General features: G+C 41.8%; 2 protein-coding genes and 1 long non-coding RNA gene across 3 annotated transcripts; 2 read left to right on the top strand and 1 right to left on the bottom strand.

Moving 5' to 3' along the window:
• Positions 1-51: 51 nt before the first annotated feature.
• fbxo21 (F-box protein 21) lies at positions 52-7,782 on the top strand. The gene is made up of 12 exons (XM_037097096.1): positions 52-337; positions 942-1,077; positions 1,186-1,295; positions 1,485-1,606; positions 2,701-2,847; positions 3,141-3,277; positions 3,383-3,519; positions 4,320-4,499; positions 4,642-4,774; positions 4,887-5,077; positions 5,182-5,339; positions 6,681-7,782. Exons 1-12 carry the CDS (start codon positions 114-116, stop codon positions 6,920-6,922), a joined length of 1,917 nt encoding a protein of 638 aa, XP_036952991.1. The 5' UTR covers positions 52-113; the 3' UTR covers positions 6,923-7,782.
• LOC119018985 lies at positions 471-935 on the bottom strand. Its single transcript, XR_005074915.1, has 2 exons — positions 689-935; positions 471-594 (listed from the first exon to the last, which is right to left on the bottom strand). It is a non-coding gene; the product is annotated as an uncharacterized LOC119018985 (long non-coding RNA).
• Positions 7,783-7,994: 212 nt separating the features above from the next.
• On the top strand, positions 7,995-15,798 carry tesca (tescalcin a). Its single transcript, XM_037097099.1, has 8 exons — positions 7,995-8,153; positions 9,615-9,684; positions 10,199-10,279; positions 11,382-11,521; positions 13,863-13,924; positions 15,118-15,225; positions 15,318-15,365; positions 15,475-15,798. The coding sequence occupies exons 1-8, from the start codon at positions 8,093-8,095 to the stop codon at positions 15,565-15,567; spliced, it is 663 nt and encodes a 220-aa protein (XP_036952994.1). The 5' UTR covers positions 7,995-8,092; the 3' UTR covers positions 15,568-15,798.
• The last annotated feature ends 428 nt before the right edge of the window (positions 15,799-16,226 follow it).

Raw genomic sequence — 16,226 nt, 5'->3', positions numbered from 1 at the left:
CCTAACAACCAATCGCAATGCACTGTACCGCATATACCCCGCCCACAGCTCTGCCCCCTGCGCCATAAAGGGGCGGGGTCTAGGCAATGAGGTAATCGGGGTAAACAGTAAAGATGGCGACGTCTGTAGCCGGAGAGGGGCAACCAAGTCTAAATGGGATTATTTCCGAGCCCCAGACCAAAAGACTGACCGACCTGCCGACCGAGTTGCTCGAACACATCCTGTGCTTCCCTGTCCTCAAACATGTCGACATTTGTAACGTTTCCTGCTGCTGCAAGCGGCTGCACGACGTTTGCCATGGAAGGGGGAAGGTCTGGGGACACCAGTACAAACTCAGGTGCTGTGATTTTTTTTGTGCGTTATTTCTTCGGAGTTCTGGCTTCTGGTGGGTTTTCCAGCACTATCTGCCACCACTAACCTCTCTGTCTATATTTTATTTGTCTTGTTGGGAGCCTTAAATCGCTCATTCGTCTTCTCAAAGGTGGTTTCGTTTATTGCGGACTCACAGGCAGCTGTCAGCCGCTGACATTCTGCTGATGCACCAAATTCATCATCACGCCGGGCCAGCGGCAGGCTTCTCCTCTGCAGACCACTCTGAAGGATGCAAATCAAAGCGTTTCAATGTTTCACAAGCTGCATGTTATACTCCATTTTACCCCCCGAACAGCCAAAAATGAATTGGTGTGACCTTGAATGTTGTTGCATGTCGCCTGTGAAGTACAGGAGAGTGCAGCTCTTGCCAAAGTCTGAGCCCTCCTCCTGACTGACTTGGCTGATGCTCTCCTAATTGCTGTTGTTTGTGCAAAGATAAAACCATATCTGCAGCAGGATGACAAACTGCTACAGTAACGTGTCACATCAGACAATCAGATGCTAAACTAATTCTGTGCATGTCCAAAAGTGTGACTGCAATATAATTTTTTTGCTGCCTTCATCAACAGATGGCCAAGACTGCAGAGGTTTTACCGTCAGAACGAGTGCTGTGACTGGCTCAGAGAATACAGAACGCGCCACAGAGTTGGAATACAAATACGAAGGACGGTGGAATCAATCTCAAAGAGATTCTTCACAGAAGTCGTAAGTAATCCATTTGCAATCCAGAATATGGCTGGCGTGGATGTATGTTTTGTGCAAGACGATGTGCGCTCTCCATGTTCCGCACTAACCAAGAGATCTGTAATGCAGCCTTGCGTTGGCCAGGTGCTGGGGGACAGCTTCGCAGAAATCGAGTCACTCGGGATGCCAGAGCACTTCTGCGAAGATGAGCTCCTCTTCATACTCAACTCTGACAAGAGGTGAGTGCAACACTGTGCCCACAGTCAATCCTCAATGCTCGCCACACACTACCACACAGTTATTAATGGGTTCGGGTGTTTGTTAATCTCGTTAATCCTCTCTGAGGCTTCTGTGATTGTAAAAGCTTTAGTGTTGCTGCACTGTTGGACCATTAAATTCTCTCTCTTGTGTTCTGCTCCTGTTATTAGGAAAAGCTTGACCTTAAAGTACTATGCAAAGAAAATCCTTTACTTCCTGAGACAGCAGAACATCCTGAAGAGTTTGAAGACCTTCCTGGAGCAGCCTGCAGATCAGCAGTCTGCTTTAGAGGGTGAGGAATGAATTAAGGCTTCACCGGTTAAAGGATCCGATATTCAGCGGTTTTCTGGTCACTGACAGTAGTGGGGGGGGGGTTTGTCCGATTGCTGCTAAAATAAATTAAAGCTCTGCAAAGTAACCAGTAAATACAGTTAGCAAATTAATGTAGTGGAGTAAGCAACTGCAATATTTGCTTTTTAAAATGTAGTGAAGTAGGGGAAAATGGAAATAATCGAAATTACATTTACCTCAAAATTGATCTCAACACTGCTTGAGTAAATTCTACTTAGTATCACTCCATCACTAGTTATTTTGGATGTTGACAAAAAACCCATCACACTGCAAATATATATATATATATATATATATATATATATATATATATATATATATATATATATATATATATATATATATATATATATATATATATATATATATATATATATATATATATATATATATATATATATATATATATATTTTTTTTTATTGGTCACCTTGATTAATATTAGTCTCATCAGTACCGGCCCTGAAAAATCAGTCGATCTCCAGCATGAATACAGACTTCATGTGAAACAACTCAAGTTGCTCTGTGTCCTGTTAAGCCTAGACAGCAATATGCAAATGGTATATACAGTATCTTTTTGTTGATTAGTTTTTGTGATTAAAGTGTTTGTTGTTATAGAAGCAGTATAACCACTTTGCAAGACAGAAACCTGCTGTTTAACCCTTTAAAGGGTTTTAAACCCTAACCCCTAACCCTAACCCTTAAGACATGCAGAACAACCACAGAGCCACTACTGCACTAATTAGGAAAGAATATAGTCATATTTTATATCAAACTAAACAGCAGAAACTGGGCTACAATGTGTAAAAAAAAAACAAAACATGTTTATATGACCCAAACACAGCCCGAAGACTACTCAAATAAACAACTAAACATCGAACTTTGTGAATCACCCTAACCCTAACTTTAGAAAATTGGCTTGGGGCTTAAAAGGTTAATTTTAGTTTTTTCTGTGTTTTTTTTTTGTTTTTTTTTTAATTTTCATTTTAAAATTCAACTCTTCATCATGTATTCCCTCTTCTGGTCTCTTCCTCTAGGTGCCGTACTTGTGGACCAGTATTGTAACCCACTGGCTGATGTAACACTGAGCAGCATATCAGCCCAGCTGGATGAGATCGCAGAGAAAGTGAAGAAGATGCTTAGAATCAAGAACTCGTCTCACCCCAGCCTGCGTGTCTCTCAAGGTGAGTTTTCAAAACCAGCCAAACTCCAAAAGAAAAGTTACATTGTGGGATTTTCATGTTTTGTTATTATTCCTTTTATCCTTGCTCCAACATTTGTTTGGGGTTTTTTTCCCTTCCAGAATCCATCAGTCCTAGATACTTAAAGCCTGAAGGCATGGGCTTTAATTCCCAGCACAGTCTGAACAAAAATCAATGCCAGTATATTTGGGCAAATGTGTCAACTGCATAACATCCACATTTTCCCATTTCCTGCCAGCTTTCTTATGAAGTTTCTTTTCTTTTGTACGATGTAGGTGACTGTCTTGTGGTTGAGGACTTTGAGCTCCAGAGGCAAGTGGTGTGCGCCCTAAACTCAGTCCTGTATGAGCAGCTTCAATACAAAGGCAACGAGTTTGACTACTACAACCCTCTCAACTCTTACATCCACCAGGTAGACCCTCTGTTAAATTATGTGTATTGTATGTCACAAGCTGTTCAATCATTTCTTAATCATATTAATTTCAGAACTGACCTGCCCTTCTTGTGTTTCATGTAGGTGCTACTACGCCATACAGGCATTCCCATAAGCCTCTCTGTTCTCTACATGACATTAGCCCGGAAGCTGGGTGTTCAGCTTGAGCCTGTCAACTTTCCCAATCACTTCTTGCTGCGCTGGTGCCAAAAACCAACAGGGTGCGGTTTGAAATGAATAGCTCCTAAATACCTCATAATATTGTCAGTACAGTAGAGCTGTCATTGACATACTTACTGTAATGAGTCCACAAAGAGAGTTGAGCTTGAAGAACCTTAATATCTGGAATTAACCACTCACGTTATATGACTGTTAGAAGCCTTAGTTCTTACATTTGTCATGTTATCTGAGTGAGAAAAGAAACCAGTTTTTAGTAGATTTTGGAAGCACTATACACTATAAACTTGAAGTGGAGGTATTCAAGAGTCATTCACATTTGCAAGCACAAAGTATTAAGTAGTTTCATTCGGCCATCACACATAATACAATAAATCACTTTGCATGTCGTCTTGTGAACAAACAAATATCTTTACTGCATCACAGACAGGACACATCTTCTTTATGTAAACATAGTATTAGACGAGAAAGAAACAGCTCTGTTCGGAAAAGGGACTGCAAAATGGAGGCGCTAGTTCAACAGACACCTTCCTCTTGAAGGTGGTCACATCATCTCCCTGTGATTCTTTAGTTTGCAATCCACCTATTTGGAACTGATACTTGTTCCCAACTCCAAATACTACATAAAGATATTGTAGGACTGCCCGTCAGCAAGCTAAGTCATTCTTGAGTATTTGTTGTTCCATCCCTAGTCAAAATCCTACTATTCATCCTTGATTCACTCCCATTTTGATGTCAGCTGGGTCATAACAAAAAGCTACATTTGATTTATGAGGACACGATTTCTAATGGATCTTTGTTAAATACATTTATATTTTCAAATTATTTAAACTTGTTTCTTCAGGAGTGAAGACATCTATGACTTCGTCTACATTGACGCCTTTGGCAAAGGCAAGCAGCTGACCGCCAAGGAGTGTGAGTACCTCATTGGCCACCAGGTGACGGCAGATTACTACAGTGCCATCAGCACCACTGAGGTGCTACTCAGGATGGTGGGAAACCTGCTGAACATCGGCAAAAGAGGGTAAGAGAAGCTTAAAACCTGACTGTTGTCTAAAAATGGGATACATTGTTTGATACCATTCAATTGTTGCTAGAATTGAATTAATACATGTAATATCATGCTCTGGTTGAGTTACAATACAGTGCACTGTGGTGTCTTTCAGGGAGGGTAATGAGAAATCCTACCAGCTGCTGAGAGACTCTCTGGATCTCTACCTCACTATCAACCCAGATAATGTGCAGTACCTGCTGCTGCAGGCTCGCCTCTACTTCCACCTGGGCATCTGGCCAGAAAAGGTCAGGAGACACAAACCAGATCATTTTAGAATTGTAAAAAGTATAAATTCATATTCAGCCAGTAGTATTTCACCTCACAACATTGTCCACTAATGTCTGTCCTCCGTCCCAGGTTCTAGACATCCTGCAGCACATTCAGGCGTTGGACCCCTCCCAGCATGGGGCAGTGGGTTACCTGGTGCAGCACACACTGGAGCACATCCAGCACAAGAAACATCCTGTTACGCCTGAGGTGAAGAAGCGTAGCGCTCCCGAACACCTAGAGGTCCGATATTCAGTGGGCCTCATCATGAAACACAAAAGGTGAGAAAAGCTGCCCTAATGTGTTGCACAGCAACCCTCTTCTCTGTTAACACGTCTCTTATTAACACTTCAGTGTATCTGTCCTGTGTGATCTCTCCCACCAGGTCGGGTTATAACTGTGTGATCTACGGCTGGGACCCAAAGTGTACCATGAGTCAGGAGTGGATAACCACCATGAGGGTCCACCAGCTGTCCAACGGGGCCAACCAGCCTTTCTACAACGTCCTCGTACAGGACGGAACCTGTCGCTACGCAGCACAGGGTACGGATCATATACACCACATGGTGATGAGGGAGATAACTTTTCATGGTGAACGAATCTTTGCAGGTTGTGTGATGAAAAATAAATCACAGCAAATATGTGTAAGTGTGATAAATGATCTTGGGAAGGAACGTATCATCGCACCAGCCAGGCAGCAACTTCTAATGACTCAAGTTAAACAACCCGGAAGAGAAATCTGGATTTGTTGAAGCTAAAAAAATTCCCAATTATGTGTATTCGCTGTTGCAAGAAGGCGTAACAAGAAGCATTTCTGAGAGTGACAGACTAAAAATGCTGAGAACTAACATTCTAATGTTGCAAGCACACATAGTGTTACTGGTCATTTGAAGAAATTAGATAAGAGCATATAACATTATTGAGCATAGATCTAAATGGAATGTTATCTATTTAAAAATGGATATAAAGGAAACTGCTTGTTCATAAGATGGATGGAAGTCATCAACATAAAAGCTTGACGCTTTCAGTTTTTCGGCTCATGGAGACAAACTGTTATGTGGGTGGTTTAAACTATTCTAACTGCACTTTGGAAAAATAAATCAATGTTATGTGTACTTGCACATCGGTAGGCGCTGGTAGAGATGATCTTGCAGATTTTGCAATATCCTCCTTCATAATGCTGTGTCACATGAAGTTCATAGTGTAGCTGTTGATCCAGAAGTGTTGATATGTCAGTCCATTATTTAAAAACACTGACAGCCAAAGCATGCAAGCTGATTCAAGGTGATAACTTCAGTGGTGCTGTATCACCTTTTTTGTCCAGTAACTTTTTAATGTCTGCAACACTTTTCAAACAAGTTGGGACATGAGCAGTAAAAGACTGGGAAAGTTGTGGTTTGCTAAAAAAAAAAACAGGTTTAACCAATGGCAGGTGATTGGATCATGATTGGGTATGAAAGGGCATCCTTGCGCGGCTCAGTCGTTCACAAGCAAGGGTGGGGGCAACGTTCACCACTTTGTCACACGATTGTATAAATGATATGACTTCAGGGGCTCAGTAGACACAGTTCTGTTTTTAGTTACGTCTTACACAGTGTTCCAACTTTAAAGTTGTCTGTGTTACCTCTGTTCTCTAAACCACCTTGACATTCAACTGGAGCTTCCGTTCTCTATGAACCCTGAGGGGAATTTATGTTGATCAGCCTCCCTGCTCTCATCTGCTGCTCAGTTTGCTTTGCTGTAACTGATGAGACTTATTCTTGATAAACAGACTATTTCAATATGTGAGGTGTCTGACTGGCCTCATATTTCATTCCTCACATCAACTGTTTATGCACATTCGCTCTGATCAGAGTGTCACACGTTTCCATTGTTGCTCCTCAGAGAACCTGGAGCCCCACTCAGCCCCCCTGGAGATCGGCCACCCCGAGGTGGGGCGCTACTTCTCCGAGTTTGCCGACACCCACTATGCTGCCAACGAAGAACTGCAGACACGATACCCAGAGGACATGAATGAAACCTTGGGCACGGTGCAGGAGCTTTACCACAGACTGATTCCTGGCTCTGGAACCCAGGAGCAAGCTCCTGCCACAGACCAAAACAACCACCAAGCCATGTCTATGTAGCAAAGCAGCCGTGTCCAACACCCTGCTGACTCTGGCTAACCAATCACTGGTCACCCATTCTTAAATCACAATCCACTTAGCTGCCGCTCCAGTATACAGTATTTTCAGAAACAGATGATTCAGTGTCAAATGTGGCTTTGTGCCACAGTAATGTTCCTGTGTAGATCTGGCATTTTAAACATTTCCTGGAAAGGTCTGGGAAAAGACCAAAAAGTCTGGAAGCATGCTGCAAAGATAGCTACGGATTTAAACATCCTAAATACCACAGTGTATTTGTTGAGAAAACAAAGCTCTCACTGTGGAGCGATAAGGCCTAGTTGGCTGTCCATGATCCAGGATGCAGGGGACTGAGTTTGTAAAAATAATGGACAAGTAAACCTTTGGGGTGGGGGGGAACACACAGTTAAGTGGAAGAGTAAGTTCAGGATGGGTGTCCAGGTGCTGTAAATCTCCCTTTTACCTGAAAAACAAGGAATGCTCCATTACCCCTGACAACACCTCCCTGCACCCAGGACCAGTCAAACAAGCCCCCCGGATACAGTATAGTCCAAACCTGCAGTTACAGCACCACACAGAAGACTATAAAGAAAGACTTTGTACATTGACTATTAAATCTCCCATCTTTTAATCAAGTTTCATGCACTTATGGAAGTTTAACTTTCACATTTCTAGATCATCGTTTTTGTTCCTGTATATTTACAAGTGAAACATGTAGGATGTCATGGCTCATCAGTGTTGTTGAGCTGTTCATTGGGAGGTTGTGGGGGGGGGCACAAAACAATTGTGAGACCACTGACTTGAAACTGACATGACTCTGAGCTTTCGCGAAATTACAAAAAAATAAAGGGTTTCAAGTTTTGTTTTTTTTTCTAGCTTCTTTCTGACTTATTTTACTGAACCATAATCATTCGTCTTCTTTTTTTGCAAAGCACTACGCCGCGATTTAGTGGCTCAACAAAATAATAATAAGAAAAAATAAAATCGGCGGATTTATCCAGAGGCTGTGTGGTTTTAGGACCTTGAGGATGCCACATGTTTCCTGGACACCAGCAGAAGTGACTAGTTGCAGTGACCTGCCCACAGCAGCGCGTCAAGCCTCGGCTGCGCACAAAAGTTGAGCCAGTCGAACCAGATTGTGCGTCCAGACGCACCGGTCGAACAGCAGCGGCGATGGGAGCTTCGCAGACGCGCTCCGACCACGAGCACCAGCACCTGGCGGATAAAACTGGATGTAAGTAAGAAAAGAAGAAAAATCGAACCGGAACTTTATTTCATCTAGAATCTATGGCGCTGCTGATCCAGTGCGCGGTGGTGTTGGCGTTAAATCGCTCCGTTTTAAGGCGCAAAAGTCTGGTGGCGGTGATAAATAAGAGATAATAAGCAGATGACTAGATAAATGCAAACCAGGATCAGTAGTTTTTACGAAAGTTGATAATAGGAAAGTTAAATGCTGCTTTGATCGGTGAACAACACGCAGTGCTTTAGTTTATGTGACTATTTGTGAATGAGCGCACTCTGTATGCTTAAAAATAAACTATGTGCTGTTATGGGGCAGCCAGGTCTACATTTTTTTTGTAAAACACTCAAACAATCCATCCTTTATATTGAAATCCCACTTGTTACTTTACAGAAAGTACCATCAACTAGATTCCAAGGTGCCTTAACACAGCTCATCTGTTGTCTTCATCCCATGTCTGGACAGACAAGTTCAACCAAGAAAATTAAACACAAACAGCCGAAAGTGTGTAGATCTATCTTTAGGACGGGCCGGATCCTGTAGGGAGATCTCTTCATGCAGCGGCATGCAGTCTGAATAAGGAGGATAAGGGTTATGTCTTAGATTGAGCCCAACTTTATTGAAGGGTGAGACTTTGACCTGTTTTATTATCTTATCTGTTTCCTGAAGGTGTGGCTTTGACCCTCCTGTCTCTGGGCCCTGCAGAGATTTTTATGATTATTTTGCTCTCAACACTGATGAAATGTTTCATTGCATTTACTGACCTGTACCTGCCCACAGATTCTATTGCTGTTTTCCTTCTCTGCTTGGTTGATTGGTCTGATGTCATTTCAGTTAATTGTGTGTTACATTTGCATGTGTTGATCCTGCACAATTACTGTAACAGTCACACGTCCACTCTGACCAACAAACTTGTTCCTGCATGAGACTGTGTATCCGTCTCCCCAGACACACAGCAGCTACAGCTGCTACTGCAAACATCCACCTCGCAGCTCCTGGGAGAAGGTAGAAAGGGTCAAAATAAACGCAAGTGTTGACCGAAACAATTGAAAAAGGCCAAACCCATCTTGATATGGGAGCAGGCAGGTCAGATGATGACGGTTGGGCCTTTCAGTGTGCAGTCACTAGTCCACACGTGAGTTAATGATTCAAGGAGCACTTTGAGATGGAGTAAAAGTGACAATCACACCTGTGCAAATGGTGTTTGCTCGGCTGTTAAACTGATGGCAGAGCTGAACCTGATCAGTTCGGTAAAAACAAGTCTCACCATTTAATCATAATTCAGTGAAGTACAATTTAAAGAGACCAAGAAGAGGGAGAGATTGTATGTTTTCAGAAATAATTATCTGTTTAGTATGGAGTCAATGCATGTTGAAAACAACCAAAGGAGTGTGTGAGGCCTACTGATGGGTGTGGATTAATTGACATACCTTCATGTTGTTGTTGTCTCCTCAGTTTCACTGGAGCAGATTAAAAACCTCCACAAAAGATTCCAGCAGCTGAGCGGAAATGAAGAGACAATAAGGTAAAATGCTCAAGATGAATGCCTGCACATGTGTGCTCAGCTGCATGTGGTTTTCATGGAGGCCATTCAGCCTCTGCAGCCACCACTAAAGATGAAGTAGCACCTGCTCAGTGGCCGGAGTGATGAATTGTGGGTGTATCTGGTATCTCTGGCACAGGCACAAACAAGCAACATATGGTGACACACGCAGGCTGATCTAATGCAAACGCAGACACATTGGGCAAATACAATATGTTGATGCACCAGGCACACGCAGAGCTGACACATACTGTACACACACCGTCATTCATGTATAAACACACACACGGACCTGCCAAAGTGGCATGCTCGACGCAGTAGATCACAGGTTCCTTCCATTTTAAAAAGAAACGGGGAGCACATGTTGCACATAGCAGGTTAGACAGTTTACCTTCAGATAGAGTTACTCCCCATAAATAACACTCAGTATTGTTAACACATGCCGGTACAGTGGTGTCTGTTTTATGGGTAACGACTTTCTCTTGTTGCACTGCAGTAAAGAAGACTTGGACCGCATACCAGCCCTCGCCAATAATCCAATCAAAAAGCAAATTATTGATGCATTCTTCGACAAAAGGTGAGTAGAGTCCAAATACACCAAACTCTGTCTCTACACCCACTGGCTACTAGCCCTTTTAACAGATATTATTAGCAGTATAATTATACTATTTCAAATATATTCAAAACACTTTGATGTTTTAAAGAATAAGTCTTTTAATACTCATAATTATCAAAAGGTCAGTCTGTCAAAGCAACATTATATCCCAACCTACTTCCTTGGTAAATATTACAGGTGCAATATGGAAGAACTTGAGTTTTAAAAGTTCAAAAATGAAGCAAAACCATCAGCAGAATGTGAAAACATGTCATGTCAAAGATGTCTTTGTGTTGTGCTGCTTAGATATCTACTGAAGTAGCATGCTAACCAGCTAGCCCTGTGCCTGGAAACCTCAGTCCATGTCTCCCGAGCAAGCTGTGTAAACACCAACACTGTCCCTTTTAGTCTGGCTAGCTGCACTGCTAACTGAGCTAACTGGCTGACAGCAACAGTCCTGCCATGGAAGAGAATACCTGGCTAGCCGGCAGTCAGCAGTTACTCTGGTGATGTGATGCTACATTAGCTGCATAACACAAGCTGTAAAAGTAGCAATGAATTTCTCGCTTTCTTATGTGTTGAATCATGATTCATTTTCGTATTAGTTCAACATAATTCATAGGAAATGTTCGGTATCATGGGAAATGTTGCTTTTGTGCCAATTATTAGATGAGAGGATTGATGCCACCCTCACGACAGTACATTAAAGGACGCTGCCTCCAGCAGTAGGTTAGTGTAGCGTAGCACAAGGTTTGACAAGGACAACATGGAAACCAGCAGTTCCTCATACTTGACCCTAGTTTAAGAGGACAAACAGCAACATAGACTGTGTGATAAACTCATGTGACTGTATTTCACAAGCATACGAGTCTAAATCAGGCCAAAAGCAAAAACACATCCATGAACGTTTTCTTTTGGTGTGATCTTTCTGGGTATGAGTGCATCCACAGAGTCTGATGATCAAAATGTAATTTGTATCTGCCATTTTCATATAATTGGTCTATTTACAGACATCGGAATCGCCCATTTTGTTCAATTTCAATGCACAGTGCCTGAATGTTGATTTCTTCTGTTTGTGACTCAGGAACCAGCATCAGGATGAGGTGGGCTCCTGCGATGAGATTGGCTTCGAGCAGTTCCTCATGGTCATGTCCCACTTCCGCCCTCCGACTTTGAAGACAACGGATGAGGAGAAGGAAGCCATGAGAAAAGAGAAGCTGCGCTGTGAGTCTGCACCGCACTTCTTTTTTTGATACAACATTTGATACAAGTGAAGCAGATACACTAGCAGGTCATGTTTGGGGCTAGGACCGGCTTTCTCCCCTGTGTCTCCCTTTTTGCATGTAACACAATTACAGAATTGCAGAAAAAAGTGCACCAGTCTGTGCAGATGACAAATCAGTGATGTCTTATTTCAGTCACCACAAAGTGTGTCTCACTGCATTGTAGCTACCATGTACAGATTCATGGCCAGAATGGCAGCCTCACAAACCAAAGTAGAACCCCATCCAATTTCTAGCCGCTGGTTTGAGGCCCCAAATTCAACCTCAGATATTATTATACCATTATCATAATCAGTTTGACATGTTGATCCATTTCAGGGTGAACGATCTGAATTTGGTGTGCCTTCCTCTCCTCAACCTGCCATGTTTGATTTGTGACTTCCTCTCCTTCCCAATATAACTTAAACAAACTCCATGAGTGTCAGAACCGGGCAGCTAGACTAAGCTAGACTAAGCTCAGATTTTGGCTGAACTGATGCTGTGCACATTCCTGAACGAGTTTGTGTTTGCTCAAATTAAAGCAAATTTACTGACACTCTGTGGAGCCACTGTTTGCACTGTTCTATCCAAGATATCATTTATATCCTCGGCTCACTCCCGCCCCATAAAAGCCCTTTAAATTATTAACAGGTTGGGCTCACATTGTTTCAAGTTGTTCCTCGTTCATGCAGGTTGGACTGCCTCACCTAACCCACACAGTACGATAAAGTCGTGCTGTAGTTGGTGGGGACATGGGGGACTCAAGCTACGTATAGAAACGTGCAGAGTGGACGGTGCTAAATGCAGGGAGCTGGAGGGGAAGATTTAGGTGACTGATGACACATTTTTTGCCCTCCAAGCTGGATAATCCAGCCATGTATAATGGCTAGTTATCTGCTAATGTGGTAAACTGGGGTGTGTCTCTAATTGTAGCAATGACCCTTTTTCTTTAATCCTCTAATCGGCTGACATCAACAGCCACTATTTACTGGTAATGTTTTGGATCACTCAGACTTCTGAATTCTGTTACCATTTAACTGAAGGGTGATTTGTAGTGCAGACAGTGAAAAGTAGTCAGTTTTAATCAAGCACAACACCTGAATTTTTCCACCGCACACTTTTCCATACTGATGATCACTTCTCATTATATTACATTAGTTTGTCAGCTATATTCACTTGGGTGGTTTAGGGGAGCCCTTGTAGCTCAGTTGGTAGAGCGTTTGTGGCGTTTCCTGTCACTCCTTAGCTGTCTTGTCCAATACAGCTCCTCCTAAAAGGTGAAAAAAATAAAATACAATAAAAAACGAGGGTTTAGATTTATGCCAGCAATTCCAAAAAAGAGCCACTGCCCCACTGGGCTTCTCAGAGGGTTTTATTCAACCCAAATATAAGCATTCGAGGTGCAAAGGAGTAATACAATCTATTATTTTACACACAAAAAGCAAAGATTAGAGAAAAGCACAAAATAAGATGCCGGGAGATGCTCCTGACTCCTAGCTTGGGAGCCACTGGACTGAATCTGTTAACTTTATAACATAGTTAAAACTAGCTCCACTTCAGACAAATACATCAGCGAAATACTGCTTACTACTGCATACACCAGTGCATCAGTAGCATTCTAATCAGTCTCGAGGGGACGAGTTGGCGCAGAATGACTACTTTAAGTTTGATATGAAGAGTACCTTTTGCATCCCCAGGAGTAAAATCTTGAATGCAAGATTTTAATTGTAATGGAGTATGTTTACTTTTCTATATTGATAGTAGAAATGTGTCTGTTCATGACAAGCCCCCCCCCCTTTTTTTTTTCTTGAATGACCATAAATCAACACAGCTCTCCCTGCTGTCATGACGATATATTTATTTTAACCTCAGGAACTTTATGAAACAAAAGAAGACGAGCCGATTTGACATTTAATCTGGCATTCTATCGACTGTTCAGAAATGATGTCTGCAGTAAAGTCAAAATGTCTTTGGTTGTGGCCCGAGGAAGAAAACCGGCATTTTTCCTTGTTAGTGCCACATGACTGTTGAACATGAAGTATTGTCATGGGACTGCGTCTTGTAAATGTCACTGTAAGGGAAGTAGTGACATTTTGAAGTGATTTTTATTGTTGTTGTTTTTTTTTCTTTTTCTTCTGACATGGCCTGAAGTTATTCTGCTCTTAGCTCTTTATCTTCTGTAACTTTCCTGTAATTAAAACTTCATCTGGGCTACTCTCGAGTTCCTTTCTACTTTGATCCTGATGATGGAAATTTCCTAAGAAATCTGACTAACTACCACAATTTCCATTCTGTCTCCCCAGTCCTGTTCAACATGCATGACACGGACAACGATGGCACCATCACTCTGGAGGAATACAGGAAGGTAAGAAAACACTGATTTAAAGTCGCCTAGACAAAGCAGTTATCCATATAAAAAAGTATGGTGTATCCATACATTACAAACTAGTCTTTCCAATGTTTCTCGAAACATGTTTTAGTGAACTGATTAGATGTAGAGTTTCTTGCAAGGCTGCCATGCTGGATCAAGGGGGGGGACACGCATACACGAAAGTTTAGTTAATTGTACACACACATACACACACACGCACACACAGGGAGAGTGATGTCAGTCTCTGTTCAGGATACCATTACTCCTCTATGTATTTACATACAGCTGTTTGCTGCTTTTGTTAACATTTAAAAGCTGTTATGCTTAATCTTTTGAGAATAACTGTAATTAAAAGGGTGTAGGCTACATGCACTTTTGCTTACTGACTATTATTGCCCAGGATGACATATATATGAGCTATTCTGGCAATTACATGATGTCAATAAACTCTAAAGTATTAGGTTGAAGCTGTCCCGACGAAAACGGGTGCAAAACAGCCGTGCAACACAATGATGAATCAAGCAGTCCATACACACCCAGACCGAGAAGTGATGGATGAGATGTAATCAGACAAAACAAGTGTGGGTTGACAGCTAGCAGTTAGCAAGCAATCAAAATACAATAACAAGTTATCTTAATGTATGAAGTCAGACTCAGTCTGTGGCAGTTAAATCAAGGACTCTTGTTGAGCAGTTCCCTTTAAACTTTAACTCTTGGTGTTCTGATGAGGTTGCATTTTAATCTTGGTAAAAAAAAAAACAAAACAAAACAGCATACTGCTTCCTTAATTTGATGTTTTTTGGTTATTTTTTTCAGTTAAGAAACAAGCAGGGATGATTCAAATGTTAAGTTACTAACAGGATTTCAGTTTTCATTTTAGATGGAAGAGATGATCGAGAATTTGATTTCATTGGTTGTATGGATTCTGATGAAAATCGAGGCTAAAGCAAGCTTTCAAGTTATTTTGGAAACACCAGTTAATGAGCTGGACAACATTCAATCCTCCGGTAACCTTTGGCTTTGTTTAATCAAAACCAGCTGAGTAGCTACATTCGTGCACGCTGTACATACAGTAGTTTACTAATGATGTTATTCGGATGCCAAGTGTTGCCCCATGTGGCTCGAAGACTGATGCTGTTTCAACCCCAATGCGGGTTTAAAGACTAACAATGTTCTCCTCGTCCAAGGTAGTAGAGGAGCTTCTGTCAAAAAGCGGAGCCATCGGGCAAGAAGCTGCCAAGGCGATAGCAGATGCTGCCATGTTGGAAGTGGCGAGCACAAATGTGCCCCACATGGTAATGGAAGTTAGCAGAACTAAAGTGTTACAACAAATTCTCACAGCGGAATATCTGCAGCAAAGTAATGGTCTGTCTCTTTGTCACTTCAGGCCCCAGATGATTTCTATGAGGGAATTACGTTTGAGCATTTTGAACAGGTTTGCACTTCTACAACTTCAATTTTCCACCTGATCAAAACATATGAACCCCCTCCCCCCCCTTTTTTTATTGAGTATCGGTTACAGATGTCATTTTCTCTGTCCACAGATTCTAAAAGGGCTTGAGATGGAGTCGAGGATGCACATTCGCTTTTTGGATGTAGACACTACAACAATGCGTTGTGGGAAATCGACCTCTTGAAGGAATTCTTCTTGTAAAGAAATGTTAATATTGCTGCTGTTTTTAGCAGAATCTCTCCAGTCCTTAAATGGAATGAGGCCAAACACTTTTTATATGCACTAAGATTTTTTGGGGGTATGAAGGGAAATAATTACAGGCTGATAACATTATGTAAAAGTACATTTTGATAAAGACCGTCTGCTGCGGAGTAAGGTTTTAAAACTAAAGATGCAGTTTTAGAAAATTGCTAATTAAATTTTAAAGCATTGTGACCTCTTTTGTGTACCAAGCGTCACATATTTCAAATTTTCCCCATCTTTTGCCACACTCTTAATAATCAGGTTTCACACTAACACACTACCTCTTTCTCTAGCTTTTATGTAACCAGCGTGTAAATGTGAAAGATTCTTTATATTTAGTCGAAAGTTTCGCAATTCAGATGAAGTCAGTCGTGCTCAGTGGCTGCTCTGGCATTCACGGGTCATCAGTTGGGGCTACCATCCCAAGCGTGAGATTGCAGGGTGCATACCATTCTCTTCTGTAGCTCCAGAATAGTTGCAGGTTCAATGTATCCATTCCTCCGAGACTCTGTGTAGCCAGCCACTGCTGTTCTACCATGAAAAGCAACTATTCTTGACAGCAAGCAAATCGGTCGGTTAAATACTTAAATTTCGTTAAAC

Source organism: Acanthopagrus latus, chromosome 5 (assembly GCF_904848185.1).
Source record: "Acanthopagrus latus isolate v.2019 chromosome 5, fAcaLat1.1, whole genome shotgun sequence".
Taxonomy (NCBI): domain Eukaryota; kingdom Metazoa; phylum Chordata; class Actinopteri; order Spariformes; family Sparidae; genus Acanthopagrus; species Acanthopagrus latus.
This window is presented reverse-complemented; position numbering and strand designations above follow the sequence as displayed.